The sequence below is a fragment of the Bacillus rossius genome, chromosome 2 (assembly GCF_032445375.1).
Source record: "Bacillus rossius redtenbacheri isolate Brsri chromosome 2, Brsri_v3, whole genome shotgun sequence".
In the NCBI taxonomy this organism is placed as follows: Eukaryota; Metazoa; Arthropoda; class Insecta; order Phasmatodea; family Bacillidae; genus Bacillus; species Bacillus rossius.
The window spans coordinates 100,083,174-100,099,263 of NC_086331.1; the positions used below are offsets into that span (position 1 = coordinate 100,083,174).

The 16,090-nt window shown below is 43.0% G+C and overlaps 1 protein-coding gene across 4 annotated transcripts in view; it reads right to left on the bottom strand.

The window, feature by feature from the left end:
- LOC134529513 (uncharacterized) overlaps positions 1 to 4,480 on the bottom strand; it is a 159,521-nt gene extending 155,041 nt beyond the window's left edge. For 2 of the 4 annotated variants that reach the window (XM_063363671.1, XM_063363674.1), the window contains exon 1: positions 4,325 to 4,480. In XM_063363671.1, coding sequence (XP_063219741.1) covers positions 4,325 to 4,411 — 87 coding nt within the window. In that variant the 5' untranslated portion in view covers positions 4,412 to 4,480. The remainder of the gene's footprint in view (positions 1 to 4,324) is intronic. The other 2 variants (XM_063363673.1, XM_063363675.1) reach the window with 1 other exon arrangement.
- Between the last annotated feature and the right edge of the window lie 11,610 nt (positions 4,481 to 16,090).

Below are 16,090 nucleotides of genomic sequence, written 5' to 3' on the forward strand. Positions count from 1 at the left end.
TGGTGAGATACATTAATTAAATGAATTGTATCAGCATGTAGAAACACTATCACATTAAGAGGGCATTGCAAAATTAAAAGTGGGTTTTACATGTAAAGGTTGTAGTCATCACTTCCTGGAAACAAATATAACAAAGTAAAAGGTTGGTTAGGTTAACTAGGTACATTAATAACACTAACAATCTTGTAATTTAAAAGTTAATAATGCAGTTGACCTAGACCTAACCAAACTTCACTTTAGTTACTATTCGCCTTAATTTTCAGTAGACATGACACTACTACCTTACAAGTAAAAAACCACTTGGAATATTTTAATGCCCCCTTATGCAAAACAAAAATTATAGTAGGCCTGGCTGGATATCAAAACATTTAACTTAGTTCATTTATCCCACTTAGCTCCAATAAGCCCGACTTTTAACAATTACCAATGAGGGTGTATTAGTTTTATTCATAACTGTCTTCATGGTCCAGGAAATGGCATTGTGCAGATTTGCTATAAACATGTAATTTAATGGGCTGAACTTCATTTTCTCTTGAAATTATTTTGTATTTAGTTCATATTCCTTTCTATGTTATTTACTGAATGTATTACCTACCTATTACTAAAATAATTTTTGGAATTTTTCTTTTACAGATTCACATATAGATTCAAATTTTACTCCTGAATTTCCCTTCTTCATATCCCTCCACAAAAGACTTTTTAATTCAAACTGCAACTTAACATGTACTGGTGTAATAATCAACAAACATTAAAGCTCACTATTATCAGAGTTGTTTAAATTATTTATTTCGTTCAGGTACGTCACTAAAATCCACAATTATTATGGGTTTCAAAAACACAAACGAGCCTTAAGCCCAGTTTACAGTGAAAGTTGCAGAAGAAATTGTAGATCTTAAGATGGTCGAGCCACTTCGAAGAATAATAGAGTTCAACTGCTACAACTAGCCAATCAACAATCATAAGTTTCTATGCTTAAATTCCATAAAACAATTGCAATTGTAAACAAACTAATTTAGACAATACATCACCATGACTTCCACAACCGTTACGACCAACTTAAAGCTCTGTACAAAATCCCAATCGCTAATGAAGTCTCAAATAACATGATTCCTACTTTAGTAAGCATTCATAACTTGATAAAATCCAACACTTAAGGTTATCAAAAAGTGGTAACTATTCCATATCACAAATCAAAGTTTATCCATTATTCTGATAGCATGATTCTGTATATATTGATCCTGTGGTACCAAATGCTTGGTGTTTTAATTTAGCATGCCAAAAGATCCTGGCCAAAAAAAATTGAATAACACAATACAAATTATTTCAGATGTTGAAATGTTCTCTCATATTCAAATTACAATCATAGTTCATACTTATGCTACAAATTTTTGTTACATTCACAATCTTTAAACAAACTAAATTAAAACAGGAAGCATTAAATACCACATCATTGTATACACAATCATGCCATCAGGATGAAGGGATAAACATGGATATGTAACATGAAACTTTTACCTACATCTTCACAATACTGACACAAGACTACCAGGATCAAAATAACTACAATTTAATTGTTTTGACAAATTAAATGTATTCGGGTAATTTACAAAACCTCCAATAACTTTCATCTACAGTTAACATTCACAGTATTTACTGTTTGTGAATGATTCCCATAAAACTAGCAATGAAATGTATAACTATTATCACTTAATGAAATGTACCGTGATTTGCACCATCTCTAGTTTGTCAATTTATCAACTTCTCTACCGATTACACATAACCAGCAAAAGAATTCATGACACAACATAGTCAAATTCATATCACATCATCCATTAAAGGCTTCGGAAATAGTCTACATCCCGATACCATAAAAATATTGATTACGTCACCAACATGACAGCACTGATGTCACTATCACACCTACATTCTTAAGTGACAAGCATATGAATACGGAGATTTTGAGAGAGGAGCATTCACATGCTTTTTTGCACAAAATATGTTTCTACTGATATTGTATTCTATAGTACAGCCCTACCTAATCAAGTACAGAACACGATATCGAAGATATATTTCCCACAGTTTAGTACATTAAGTACCTATTCTAGTAAATAACACGATATAGCTTGTGTAATATTTAAGGTATTGTATTCTATACTAGTCACATCCGGTTTAGTACCTATATTTGACTATTATAACTGTTTATTGTTTTTTACTATGATTTAAACTTCTCCAGTATCACAAAGTATACTTCAGCCCTACCTATTCTAGTATGGAACACCATACCGAAAATAATTCCATACTCAACAATATCTTGGGCAAAATAAGAATTTTAATCTTCCCAGTCTTCCCTGCACTTGTACCATAAGAACATACAGGTTTCAATTACATCAGTAAAGCTTTGTTGACGACTTCATCAATATCCCTACCATACCATGATGTAAACATAGGTATATAATTTTTTTTATTAGCTGACCTACCCTCACCTTAACTTTCACTTTATTACTTCAAAGATTGCAAAACTAACCTATAGGAAAACGAGCCATTTTCCCATTACCTAATAAATTTTATAATTCACCTACCGAAAGAAAATATTTCACCTAACATCGCAAATTAAACACACAACACACCTAACAAAGCAAACAAAATGCACATAAAACACAACCAAATTACAAACATTTAAAAGCCTTAAAAGAAAAAACCACTTACCTTTCTTGGCATTGTGGTAATAATGTTCAATATTTATCTTGTACATATTAAATTTACATGAAAAAATTTGTCACTCCATTTTATTCATTCTATATCACACAAAAACGAACCGCCTCTTTCCTGATCACTACTACTGTACAATTCAACCAGTAAACTAATTCAATATAAATAAAAATGACTTTGCACTTTTCTCACGAGTACTACATCATTACCACACATATACAATTCTTACTACCTTCTAAATACTTATTGTGCACTTATTTATTCACTTTATAAAGATAATCCATTCCACTTTGGATTTATTTTTATTTTATTTGTTACACTCACAACTGAGTTTCCCCCTTTTAAAGTCGTCTCAGATTTCTTGCATCTCTCATCTGCCCATGCCACTCACATGCATGCTTCTTTCCATTCTCCTCCATTCCCTCTGGAGTTTCTACCTGTGATCTCTCCGCCCTTTATACCCACCTCTTGTGTACCCAAGTTCCCAGCTCTTCTAGTAATGCTTCCCGCCCCAACTCAATATTTCGGCCAGACTACATATTTTCCCCTTTTGCACTTCCCTTCTCCTCTACATAACCAAAACCTACCTCACTGATCTACGCTTCAACTTCTCTAGCTCCCTTACCTAATACACGTCTGAATACTGTATCATTGACTTGACCAACATCGAATATGCCGTTTCCCTTACCCTCTTCCATGCTCCCCGTAGGATCTTACCAAGCAACCCCGGAGCCATCCTCCCCTTACTCTCCACCCGCTGAACCTGAACCACATATCGAAATAGGACAATATGGGAAACTCTGGCCAATTATTACTGGCAAAGCACGAGACAATTTACTGCATTGCTTTCAAGCTATTTTCACTCCACGCTGCTAGATGCCATTACTCTCACACACTTAATACACATTGTAAAAAAAGTAGTTACACTCCACTCATTTATCCTGCGTATTTATTACAAGTTTCCTATACTGTCCCTATTACAATATTTGCCTGAACTTATTACTTCACTCCTACCCATACTACCGCTACTATCGCTCCAAAACTCATACTATCATTCATATTTATTTTCATGGGGCTATTTCATTTTTTCAGTCTCATATTACATATTATATTTTTCTTCGTTCCTCCATTCAAGTTTGTTATCATTGGCCAACTTCCATGACGTCATACATTCCCCCTACTTTCTTTTCAACAAAGTAAGTACTTATGGTATAGGGTATTAAACCTTACCCAAGGCTTCAATATTACTTTCAAATATATACACATATCAAAAAGTAAAACAAATTACTATGAGAAAATATGTATAAAACTAAGTGTCGCATCCAACGTGTAAATAAAAACAACCATCAATTAACAAAAAAAAAACAATGTTTCTCGAAGTTGCCACATACCGAAATCATCAACAAACTAACCCACTGCATCTGTGTCCAATAGGTAATATAAACACACAATAACTAAAAACTACAGTAATGTTATGGAGTTGACAAATACATCGGGACGTGTTCATGACAAATCACAAAACATGGCGTCCCATTTTACTCAACCGATTACAAGATTTGCTAGTCTTCAAAACCAATAGCAAATTAGTGAAATATATCACGAATATGGTACTAACCTGATATACCCGTAGAAGATTATCTTTCGTCAATAAAGTTTCTAAAGTACTGTCTAAAGGGCGCAAACTAAAACACTGTAACGCCATGTTTTCAGCTTAATTCTTGTACGCATCTCTATCGCGCAAACTAACAAGACCATAGAAAAAAACACACAACAAATACACATGAGGAATAACTGGAAAGCTACTCTCAATTTTCGCTAGACTACTAGTAACAATGTTTAATAAAAAAATAATAAGAAAATTATGTTTAAGATTTCAAAAATAATTATTACCAAGCACAACATTGTATAAACCAAATAAAAAGGTAAAGAATGATATAGCTATGGAATAAAATTCTTTACTTGAGAAAATATAACGTTTTATGAAATATTACAATGTCGCGGCCTCGTCTCTGGTGAAGATGTGAAGACGGGGTGGACGTCGCTCGGTCGTTCGTTGTTGTGTTGTTTGCCCGGCGCCAGCTCTTTGGTAGAGCAGCCTCACACTCTGAGGCGGGAGTGGACCGTTCGGCCCAGTGCAGCTGACCGAGGACGTGCTGACAAGTAGCTAGCAGGAAGGTTGGGTGTAGAAGAGAGGGATGCCCGCGGTCTCACGAAGAGTCGCTAGCGGAAAGGTTGGAAGTTGGAGAGAGGGATGCCCGCGGTCTCACGAAGAGTCGCTAGCAGAGGATTGCCCGCGGTCTCACGAAGAGTCGCTAGCGGATGGGTGGGTAGAGAGAGGTATAATGAGAGAGAGAAGGGAGCCCGCGGTCTCACGAGGAGTCGCTAGCAGAGGATTGCCCGCGGTCTCACAAGGAGTCGCTAGCGGATAGGTGAGAGAGAAGGAGAGAGAGAAGGAAAGCCCGCGGTCTCACGAAGAGTCGCTAGCTGAGGGAAGGAAGATGAGGAATTCAAGCCAATGATACCACTTTTGACTGAGGTAATATTTATTCTCCCAGATTGGCTGGGAGAGAGGAAAGCTCACAATGATAACTATTCTCCCAGATTGGCTGGGAGATGAGAGCTGTCTAGGCTTGTTAGCCCGCACAATTTATACAAGTTTCTTCTAGAACCATCTGTGTTAAAGTTTTACATATTTCTATCTCTTTTGCCTGATGATGATCTTTTGCATTTTACAATATTATTTCCACATCTACAAAACATACTTCCAGCATACACTTAATAATCTACCTAAATATTTACAATAATAACATCTATAAAATAACTATGATACATTGTCTCTTTATATTTACACTGCCATCTGGTGGCGAGTGGTGGCACTACCAGGGCCATGGCTGCAGTGTTGCGCCGCGGACAGAACTGTGACCCGGGTTTTTTATTTAATAAAGAGGAGGTACGACGTCAGACGCCCCCCCCTGGAAAAGCCCGGGTCTAGGCCGTCCGCGCGCCCTCCAGCAGGCGCATGATGCCTTCTCTCCTCGTAGTTGCGAGCGTCAGGGCGGGCCCGCCGGTTCCGGACTCCCTGGGTCGCCATTCACCAGTGTGGCCAGTTCGCAGCCGGTGACATAATCTGCCAGGAACAGTGGGGGCCGGCGGCATCGTCGGCGGTGTCTCTGGTTGTCCTCAGCTGGTTCCTCCACGTTGACCCGGAATTCGGCATCGGCTAGGGAGGCTCCATGCCCCCACCCACCTCGGGTAGGGGAGGGTGGTTCTGTTGTCTCAATGTCTTCCGGTTCTGTCACCAGGGGCTGCTCCTCTGTGGTGTTTACGCCCGCCTCTGGTGTCCCCGTGACATCAAGGATCTGAATTCGTGCTGGGTTCCTCCGGTGCTGTCGCCTCGGGGTCGTGGCAGGGGCTTCTGCAGGCCTCTCCATTCTTGTCCTTGGGCTCTGTGTTCCCTGGAACAGATGCTGCATTCCTTGGGGTGAGACAGATTGGTGGTTGTCCGGCATTGTTCCTGCCACATCTGTCGTAGGATCCTCCACGGTATTGCCCCCTTCTGGGAGTGCTGTTTTCCGGATGTGGTCCCGGTGTACTTTTCGCCTTTGCCTACCCCGGCGCACCAAATACGTACTTTGACTTAGATGCTTCAGGATGCGGTGTGGTCCCGACCACCTGGGGCTCAGTCCAGCGCAGTAGTTCCTAATTGCATTGGATAGAGGATGTGTGCGGACATACACGTGGTCACCTGGCTGTAGCTCTGGTGGTTGTCGTGTGGTCTGCGGAGTTATCTGCTGAGTGTAGGCCCTCTGGGGTTCTCGAGCTGTTGTCAGCTCAATCGCTTGCCACCGACAGCGATCCTCGGGGTCTTCCACTTCATCTGTCATTCCGTGGGCCGTCCATTCACCGTGCATGGTCCGTATCTCATCCAGTCCTTCTGCTTGCTTTGCTCGTCGATGCTCAGCATCTGAGGAGGTGCATTGGGCGTCGAGAACTCGTTGTTTGAGTTCGATCAGGTCCGCTGGGGGTGGATCATCTTCCACAGTGAGCAGGCGACAGGTCATGTCTCTTGGCCTGTGGTCGTGTGCTCTGTGGTAAGGTGGTATGCTTCCTAGTGTATATACTGCCAAGCGCTCACGTTTACCTAAATTTACCAGGCCTGATGCTGGTGAAATCAAGGCACCCTGCTCTACCAACCATGGCTGTCCGAGTACCAAATCTTCTCTGAGTCCTTCTACCACGACCGCTGAAGTTTGGGTCACCATCTCCCGTATACCCACAGTGATGATGGCATCTCCAATGGCTGTCCTGGTTCCAGTGTTTGTAGCAAGGCGCAGGGCACAGCGTCTGGGTGTGATATCTGCGGGTGGTACACAGTGCTGGGCGACGAATACATGGCTCGCCCCTGTGTCTATAAGTGCGGCAGTATGTCTCCCGTTCAGGGTGATGGGGATCCGCATCAGTCGGTTTTCTAGCGTGGTGAGCTGCCCCAGTTGTTCAATGTTGTTCTCTGTGGCTTGCGGCAGGGGATTGGCTGGTACGGGGGTTAAGTCTGTAGGTCCTACACCCCCTACTGCCCATTTTCCCGCTGGTTTTTGTTGCTGTTGGTGTCTCTGGCAGTCCTGATGCCAGTGATACGTGCCCTGTGGGCATCCTAGACGGCACTGTGGTGGTCGGCCTCCATCGCGCCGATTGCCTGCATTTCGCCATCCTGGAGATGTGTTCTGGCCTGTCCCACCAGGTGGGCCCTCGAGCGCCTGTGTTGCTGTCCGCCATGGACGTTCCTGCGGTATGGCCCTGCTTGTCCCTGCAGGTGCTCCAACCTGATGTCTGGGTCCTCGTTCGGGGATAGTTGTCCCGGTCCGACGTCCCAGGAGGTGTCGTAGGTTGCCTTCTGTAGCTGTTGCCTGTCGAACATAGTCCTCTACTGTTCCATTGCAGTATGGCCTGATGAATGGTTGCAATTCTTCTCGCATTAACGCAGTAACTTCTGGCAAAGCTTGCTCGGGGTCTTCTCCTGGGGCTATGCGCCGGTACAGACGCAGCTTGTTTGCCACGAACTGCTCTACTGACTCTGAGTCCTTTTGGGTCTCGCCGTAGAAGCGAGCCTTACAGCTCATGACTGCCATGCAGTCGTCGAAGCGCCGTGTTAAGCGGGTAGCGAACTCCTGCCACTGCATGTCATAGCGTCCCCACAGGTTCCACCACTCACGAGCTTGCCCGCGTAATTGTTCACTCGTGCGTTGGGTCCATTCTTCTATCTGCACCCCGCATTGTGTCATCCGTTCCTGACACCACTGCACAAACTCGCATGGGTTCTCATGCGCTAGCCCACTGAACTCTGGAAGCACTATGCGTCCTGTTGCGGTAGCTGTCCGCCCTATATGCACGTTTGGTTGCACTGCTGGGCTTGCAAGTACCTCCCAGTCTATGAGGTTTGCCCCTGCCTTCTGTGTTGGTGCCTGTGTGGGCCTTGGTGTTGCTATTGTATCCCAAACCAAGGTACCCATTGCTAACTCTGCTCTCACTGGTTTGCACTCAGATGTGTTGTGCCACTGTTCCTCTCCTGTCATTAGGTCCAAGTCCCTTGGTGGTTGACCTGTTTCGCCTGTGGTTGTCAGTCTGTGTAGTAGCATTGTGTCACGAATTTCTACAAGTTCTGTCCTGCACACATTCTTCTACACTTGTTTAGTGAATATACACACTTCGGGTCGCCGAATCCTGCTGACTGTTCATGAACTCTGGTAGTCTCGATGATGGAGTGCCACACGTTCGGGCGCCAAATGTCGCGGCCTCGTCTCTGGTGAAGATGTGAAGACGGGGTGGACGTCGCTCGGTCGTTCAGTTGTTGTGTTGTTTGCCCGGCGCCAGCTCTTTGGTAGAGCAGCCTCACACTCTGAGGCGGGAGTGGACCGTTCGGCCCAGTGCAGCTGACCGAGGACGTGCTGACAAGTAGCTAGCAGGAAGGTTGGGTGTAGAAGAGAGGGATGCCCGCGGTCTCACGAAGAGTCGCTAGCGGAAAGGTTGGAAGTTGGAGAGAGGGATGCCCGCGGTCTCACGAAGAGTCGCTAGCAGAGGATTGCCCGCGGTCTCACGAAGAGTCGCTAGCGGATGGGTGGGTAGAGAGAGGTATAATGAGAGAGAGAAGGGAGCCCGCGGTCTCACGAGGAGTCGCTAGCAGAGGATTGCCCGCGGTCTCACAAGGAGTCGCTAGCGGATAGGTGAGAGAGAAGGAGAGAGAGAAGGAAAGCCCGCGGTCTTACGAAGTGTCGCTAGCTGAGGGAAGGAAGATGAGGAATTCAAGCCAATGATACCACTTTTGACTGAGGTAATATTTATTCTCCCAGATTGGCTGGGAGAGAGGAAAGCTCACAATGATAACTATTCTCCCAGATTGGCTGGGAGATGAGAGCTGTCTAGGCTTGTTAGCCCGCACAATTTATACAAGTTTCTTCTAGAACCATCTGTGTTAAAGTTTTACATATTTCTATCTCTTTTGCCTGATGATGATCTTTTGCATTTTACAATATTATTTCCACATCTACAAAACATACTTCCAGCATACACTTAATAATCTACCTAAATATTTACAATAATAACATCTATAAAATAACTATGATACATTGTCTCTTTATATTTACACTGCCATCTGGTGGCGAGTGGTGGCACTACCAGGGCCATGGCTGCAGTGTTGCGCCGCGGACAGAACTGTGACCCGGGTTTTTTATTTAATAAAGAGGAGGTACGACGTCAACAATGATCTTTGTTATCGATTTAATATAATGTAAAATGTTATTTATCATTAATTTATTTTAGTGTTGTAATATGTTCCAGGAAGAAACTGAGATATAAACTAATTGCAATTATTAAAAATATATTTAAAAATTTAATAAACGAATTAATTGTACATTTTCCACCGAACATGAAACATAACTTTAGATTATTGGAAACAATTTAGGTGTGTGGTTTACAGAGACAATCTGGAGTAAAATTTTAATCTCCAAAACATTTTATATTAAAATTAACATTGTTATTGCTTATCATTAAAAAGTAATGGCGATGGTAATGTTATTTCCACAAAAGTTGAAAGCCCAATTTGAGGTCATACTATTTGCTCACTGTCGGAAACTAAAAGGAGCAGTGATCCATACCTGTTTGTAGACAAGCAGTCAATTCCTTTTACTTTCTCCACTTAGGGCCGTATTCCAAGACACAAAAATAATGGTTTAGGTTGACGCCGACCGCCAATGCTCCTCTATGTCGCATAGACCGCTATGCCTCATCAACGTCTCCTAGAAGCGTGTGCACCGAACGCGCCCGTGCGCGCAGCTAAGTGTAGTGCGTGCGTCGAGGCGATCGCCGTGCAACGAGTGCTGCGCCGGCGGAAGGATCCGGCCGGGTGTGGCATGTCCCTCCGCCGCACTACAACAAATTATTTTAATAATGTTTTCCACAGGTTTTATTAAACATTATTTTCCATTAATTAATAATTAAGTCTTTGCAAAATCATGTTTCACTGTGCGATTTGTCCCGAACCTGGCCGGTTCAGTTTCCCGCGAAATTCACACGTTTCCGCGGGAGGGCTGGCGGGGGAGGGGGGTCGCGCGCGGCGACACAGGCAGTGTCCTTCGAGAGCTCACCCAGGCCGGCAGCCTGCGCGCAACGCGGAACCTTCAACCTTTGCATTCACCGACATGTAGTATTCCATAGTGTAATTTCTTTTCAACCTTTTACGTACAGTTCCACGGTCGGCCTAAATTTACCATGAGGTACTTAACTTAATTCAATCAGTGCTCAAGATGAGTGTTCTACATCATACGTAAGTACTGTGGGGAGATTATGTGGTGTTACGTCGGCGCTTCACGCCCAACCTAGCCTACCGGCTACTTAGTTTTGGCCCGCACGGGGCAGCCAGCAGGCGACACGTGCTATCAGACTTAATAACGATTCAGTCCCTGGGACACACCTAGACACCGCGTAGAGTCGCCGGAGACACGGGCCTACATGTTGCTAGCCCAGTTTATCCAGAGCTAGGTATTAGTGTAGTGTATTGTGCGTCAAGAAATCATGTGCCATGTCAGAGTGTCTTTTGTAACTTTCGCATCACGTATACGAGTCTGCCCCTCACGCGCATAAGAATCGTGAGCCGCCACTGAGGAAGTGAGCTGCGCGTGTGACTAGTCGCGTCGGGCAAACCGTTACGGCCAGAACGGGCAGCACCATGTATTGGGCTGTGCTGTATTAAATTCACCAACTATCTGAAGAAGTTTTGTGTTATTATTTAGGCGTCCCGAGTGGCCTCAACAGCTCGGGGGACCCTACTGCGTTGACCCCTACCTCTAGCCACAAGGCCGAACCTTCCCTGAGATCACGAACTGAACAAAATCGCATCTAAGTAATCAGAGGTAGCGGGGACGGCGTCAAGGTGTTGAATATGTAATACCTGTACCCTAACCATATTCCAAGTGCACGATAGCACACGGTCAGGCCCTTATTTTTAGGGCACTGATTTTTGGTGTCCTATCTGTTGCCGATTTGATCCATAACTGAATATATATTTTCCTTTTTAATGAACTTTAATGGAACTTTTACGATTACAATTCCCCCCCCCCCCCCCTAATATCTTAAATAACAGCAAACATAAATACGGCCAAAAATTCAACGTTTATTCTTTTACAACCAAAATTAAATATTTTATTTCACATTATATAATTCCATTGTTTTAAAAAATAAGCTAAAATTACAATGGATTTCAAGAAGTACATCTGTTGATACCCTCGCACAAGTCCTAGTTTATTAAAACTGCTGCCGATCTGATAACTTACAGGGGTTCAGTTAGGACACATTTTGGAATATGACCCGAGAGTTAGGGTGCAGCAGTTGCCCAACAAGGCAGTGCATATTCGCTACTTTACTCAAACATCTTGGAATACCGCTCTCAGCAACACTTGAATTAATGTTTAGCTATGCTTACACATTTATACACGAGGTGAAATTTCAATGCACTGTCCCCAAGATGAGGTCTGTTAGAATGTGTCGTGTCCTGCAATTGGCCTCGGCCCCTTGTGCGAGTACGACATGCTCCCCTCTGAAACCAACATGGCCGCCTCCCAAAGAAAGCAGTATCCTACAGGCTTCTCTACGCAAGCCTTGGGGTATAGGTGACGAGTGGTACAGCAACCCAAACCTAGATGGCATTAAGCATTATTGACTTTTATTACAGTGCTTTATATTTTTTAAAGAATGTACAATGTAAGATGCTTGTCAGTGCTATGTGGTCATAATAACTAAATAGTGTTCTTGATTGCGGGTTACTGGGGGGACACATGATGACCTGTTTAATAATGTGTATCGCTTATATCAGTAACTATTGTATGGAGGAGTTGTATTTAAGCTAGGTATAAATTTACCTATGCGTGCACCGCCGTCGTTTCCAATGATTCGAACAAAGTGATGGGGTCGCAATATTTATATTTGCAACCACATAGAAACTTATGGGAACGTAAGAGTTCCTGGTATTGCTGTCACACGCTCCCGGCCGAGCATATGAGGAAACGATAGAGGTGGGTTGTTACAGCAATTTTCGGTATCTGTTCTAACCTGATACTGATACAGTAATGTACCTAGCTACAAGTCTCTGATACTTCTGTTTCAGACGGTCCCAGGAAGCAACAAAGCTCCGCGTACGCAGACCGTGCGACTGGAATGAAAATCTGATACATTATTTATCACGCCCGGTAATTCTCTACCTCTGTTACTCTCATGCCCGCCTGATACAGCCAGTATCAATCAGTTCAACATTCACTGCAGTTCGTCCTGGCCGTGTATCACCATGTACATTGGTGCGGGCTGTCATGCTTTGTAGTTAGTATCTTTATAGTGAAATAAGGAATGGATAAGTGCACGAAAAAGACTTCATTTGTGTGGAATTTTTTTTACGGAAAATAATGAGTTTGCTAATTGTAATTTGTGTAAACAAAAACTGAGTTATAAATCATCATCGACTAATCTAAAGAAACATTTGAAACGTAAACATTGATATAGTATGCTCACTAATGTACGTATCTGTTTTTTTTTTTTAATTTTTAATTTTTTACAAAATCGTATCGTAATCTTTGAATGCATGAAAACACTAGTTACTAATTGTTTTCGGAAAAAAAGTCCTAATGTTGATTACATCTGTTATTAGCGTCAACTGAGAATTTATTTGCATTTTCATAGCTGTTAGGTGCACAAATATAAATATTATATCTTGTATTAATGTACTTTTTAATATTAAAATTTCATTAGTTTTATTATTGAACGAGTCTGTGCACGCACTGCACTCTGAGCGTACTTTGATGTGGGACAATAACCAAACGACTCATAACAATTTCGCTTTGCGCCTCTCCTTCAATGCCTTCCCCTGCGCTTCCTCCCCATCATTATTTCCCTTCTTTATCCCTTATTCGTCGTTCCTGCTCCCTCCCCTTTCACAAGCTCCGCCCAAGTGACCGTCATCTGCGATCGGGTTCTGCGCACATTGGCCGTGATGTTGTTCCAGGCGAATTCTGAACTGATACTAAAGTACCTGATACTTTTCAAGTGTACTCGTTTGCCGTTCATGATAGAGGCGCGTATCAGTGACAAAGTATGAGGTTAATACTTTTCGACCCACCTCTAGGAAACGGCGACCTATGCAGAGCACAGCAACATTATTGATGCCGAAAAAGGTTTTGACAAATTATATCGAGTGGGATTAATATATAAACTACTTGCCTCATATTTAAGTGTTAGATCATTCAGAGTCATGACTGAAGGGGCTGTCAGACATAAATCAAATCAGAGCAGGAGTCCCGCAAGGCAGCATCCTAGGACATGTATTATTCAATATTTTCATTTATGACTTGCCTAGACCTGAACATAGATATGTACAATTAGGATTATATGCTGACGACACGGTTCTCTTTATTAGGTCTAGGAACTTAAATTTGGCAGCCGAAAGGTTGCAAACCGCATTAAATCTATTTGAAAATTGGTGCACAAAATGGCGAATTAAAGTAAATCCGACAAAGGCAGAAGCCATAGTATTCACACGTAAACATCTACCGGAATTAGAAAATAGACCACGCTTAACACTCTTTGATGTAGTAATACCGCATAAAAACGTAGTCAAATATCTAGGAGTACACATGGATATAAAACTACTATGGCGAGATCACATAGAATCAAAACGAAAGGCAGCTTTCGCAAGACTCATGACCCTCTATCCAGTCATGAGTAGGCGACTCTAGAGCTCTGTTAAAAACGGCTTATTAATATATAACGCACTCATTAAACCAATTATAACATATGCGGCACCAGTCTGGGCAACTGCGGCTGAGAGCCATTTAATAAAACTGCAGCGAATACAGAACAAGAGCATTCGTATCATGACAGATGCGCCTGTGTATTGCCCCGTCAGGGCTATGCACAGGGAGCTTAAACTCGAACTATTGAAAGATTATTATGTCAGGACTCAACAGAAATTCTATGATAAGTGTCACTTGAGCACAAATATGTATATTTCCTCTCTCGGAGACCGCGACCCGGAATTTTATCGCAAATATAAAATGCCTATCTCAATCCTGGCGCACAGGCCGCTCTAGATGCTCTGTGATTGGCCGGCCCACCGGCCAATCACGTCGCGCACAGGTTCATGCGTGCGGAACCCAGCCCTGCCTACAAAGAAAATTTCCTACGCGAGTAACACTTTCAACAATAATTATTTTACTTATAAATACTAAATAAACTAGTAGGCTGTAATTATTCAGCAATGAAGAGCCTCCTCGTACAACGGCGGGCCTGCCTTGCAGACGGCAAAATTATACACCGGCTAAATAGGGTGGCAAGCTGTCTGCATGTATGGGCATGGCCATGCTAAAGTGCGAGGCGACGAATTAAATTAAATAAAATATATAGTGACACATATCATAATTAAATACTATTAATCCTCAAATAGCTTGTAGGCTGTACTATACAGAAATAAGAGCCTCGTACATCGGCGGGCCTGCCTTGCAGACGGCAAAATTATACACCGGCTAAATAGGGTGGCAAGCTGTCTGCCATGCTAAAGTACGAGGTGACAAATTAAATTAAATTAACAACTAACTGTAGATTGCGTGCCATGACTGGAGGCGCTCGCCTGGGCATTCAGTGCAAATATACACCGATCGAGTTGGGGATACCGATACGAGTGGCATGCTGTATGCTAATGGGCGGCGTCCTTTGAAAGTGGCACACATATAAAACCTCAATTAATTAATAAAAATAATAAAATACGAATGCCCTTTCTTCATTCGCCTTTAAACCTATACACCGACAGTTCTTCCACTATAACTAGTGAATAGACATTAATTTAATTACATTAGACTATATTATGTTATATAATATATATTTAAAAAAATTTAAATAAAATAAATTTAAAAAAATCTAAAAAAAAACAAAAATCAAAAACATAGTTTTAGTTATGATTAAGTAAAGTATCTTTAAGGCATGTTAGCCTGTGCAACATGCATCTATTAAAATTAGTTTAGTTTGTAGGATGATTAATTTTCTTTCTTTTAGTTATAGGTGCTGCTGTCTGGAGCGAATGTGAGTGGTTCGTGTTACACTCACCGCCAGGGGCGCTTACGTCCCTGGCCATCGAATTCCAGTCCTGGATGACAACAAAGCGGACCGTGAGTCCAAGTGCCCAACCCCCCGCATGGTAGAATCTTTCTACTCTGGCCAACTCTTCATCCAGACCATCCTCTGTCTCCTGTACTTTCCTACATTTAATGCATGCTAACTTGCATTCCGCATGAAAGTGCCCAGGGTTTTCCCTGTGTCTATGCAGGTTTTACCTGGGCCCAACTTAACTAGTAGATTAGACTAGAGATAAGAGTGAGGGGAGTTAGTCATGGCAACAATCGCTGCCATGGCTGGCCAATCCCCTCCTAGCACATGTTGCATGCGACCCTCTCCCGGCATAGCTAATCCCAGCATGACTAAGGCGTGATAGGCTTCGGCCTGAGACACACTTAGGTCCCTCCCTAACCCGGACCCCTCCCAAACACACTTAGTTTTAGTTAAGTTAGGAAAAAAAATAAACCTAAGCAGGGATCCCTATCCCAGAGAAATCTGGGGGGAATAAAGCAGGAATTTGGAATTTGGCTTATTGCTTTCTGTTCTTCTCTCCTCTCCCCTCCCCTCTCACACTCTTCCTTACTCTGGAGCGGCCTTCGGGAGCTCGCTCTAGATTCCCCTCCCCTGGAGTGGCCCTCGGGAGCTTGCTCTAGACTCCCTTCACCCGGAGCGGTCCTTGGGAGCCCGCTCTAGGATTTCTACCTCTCCACCCCCTTGGAGCGGCCTTCGGGAGCTCGCT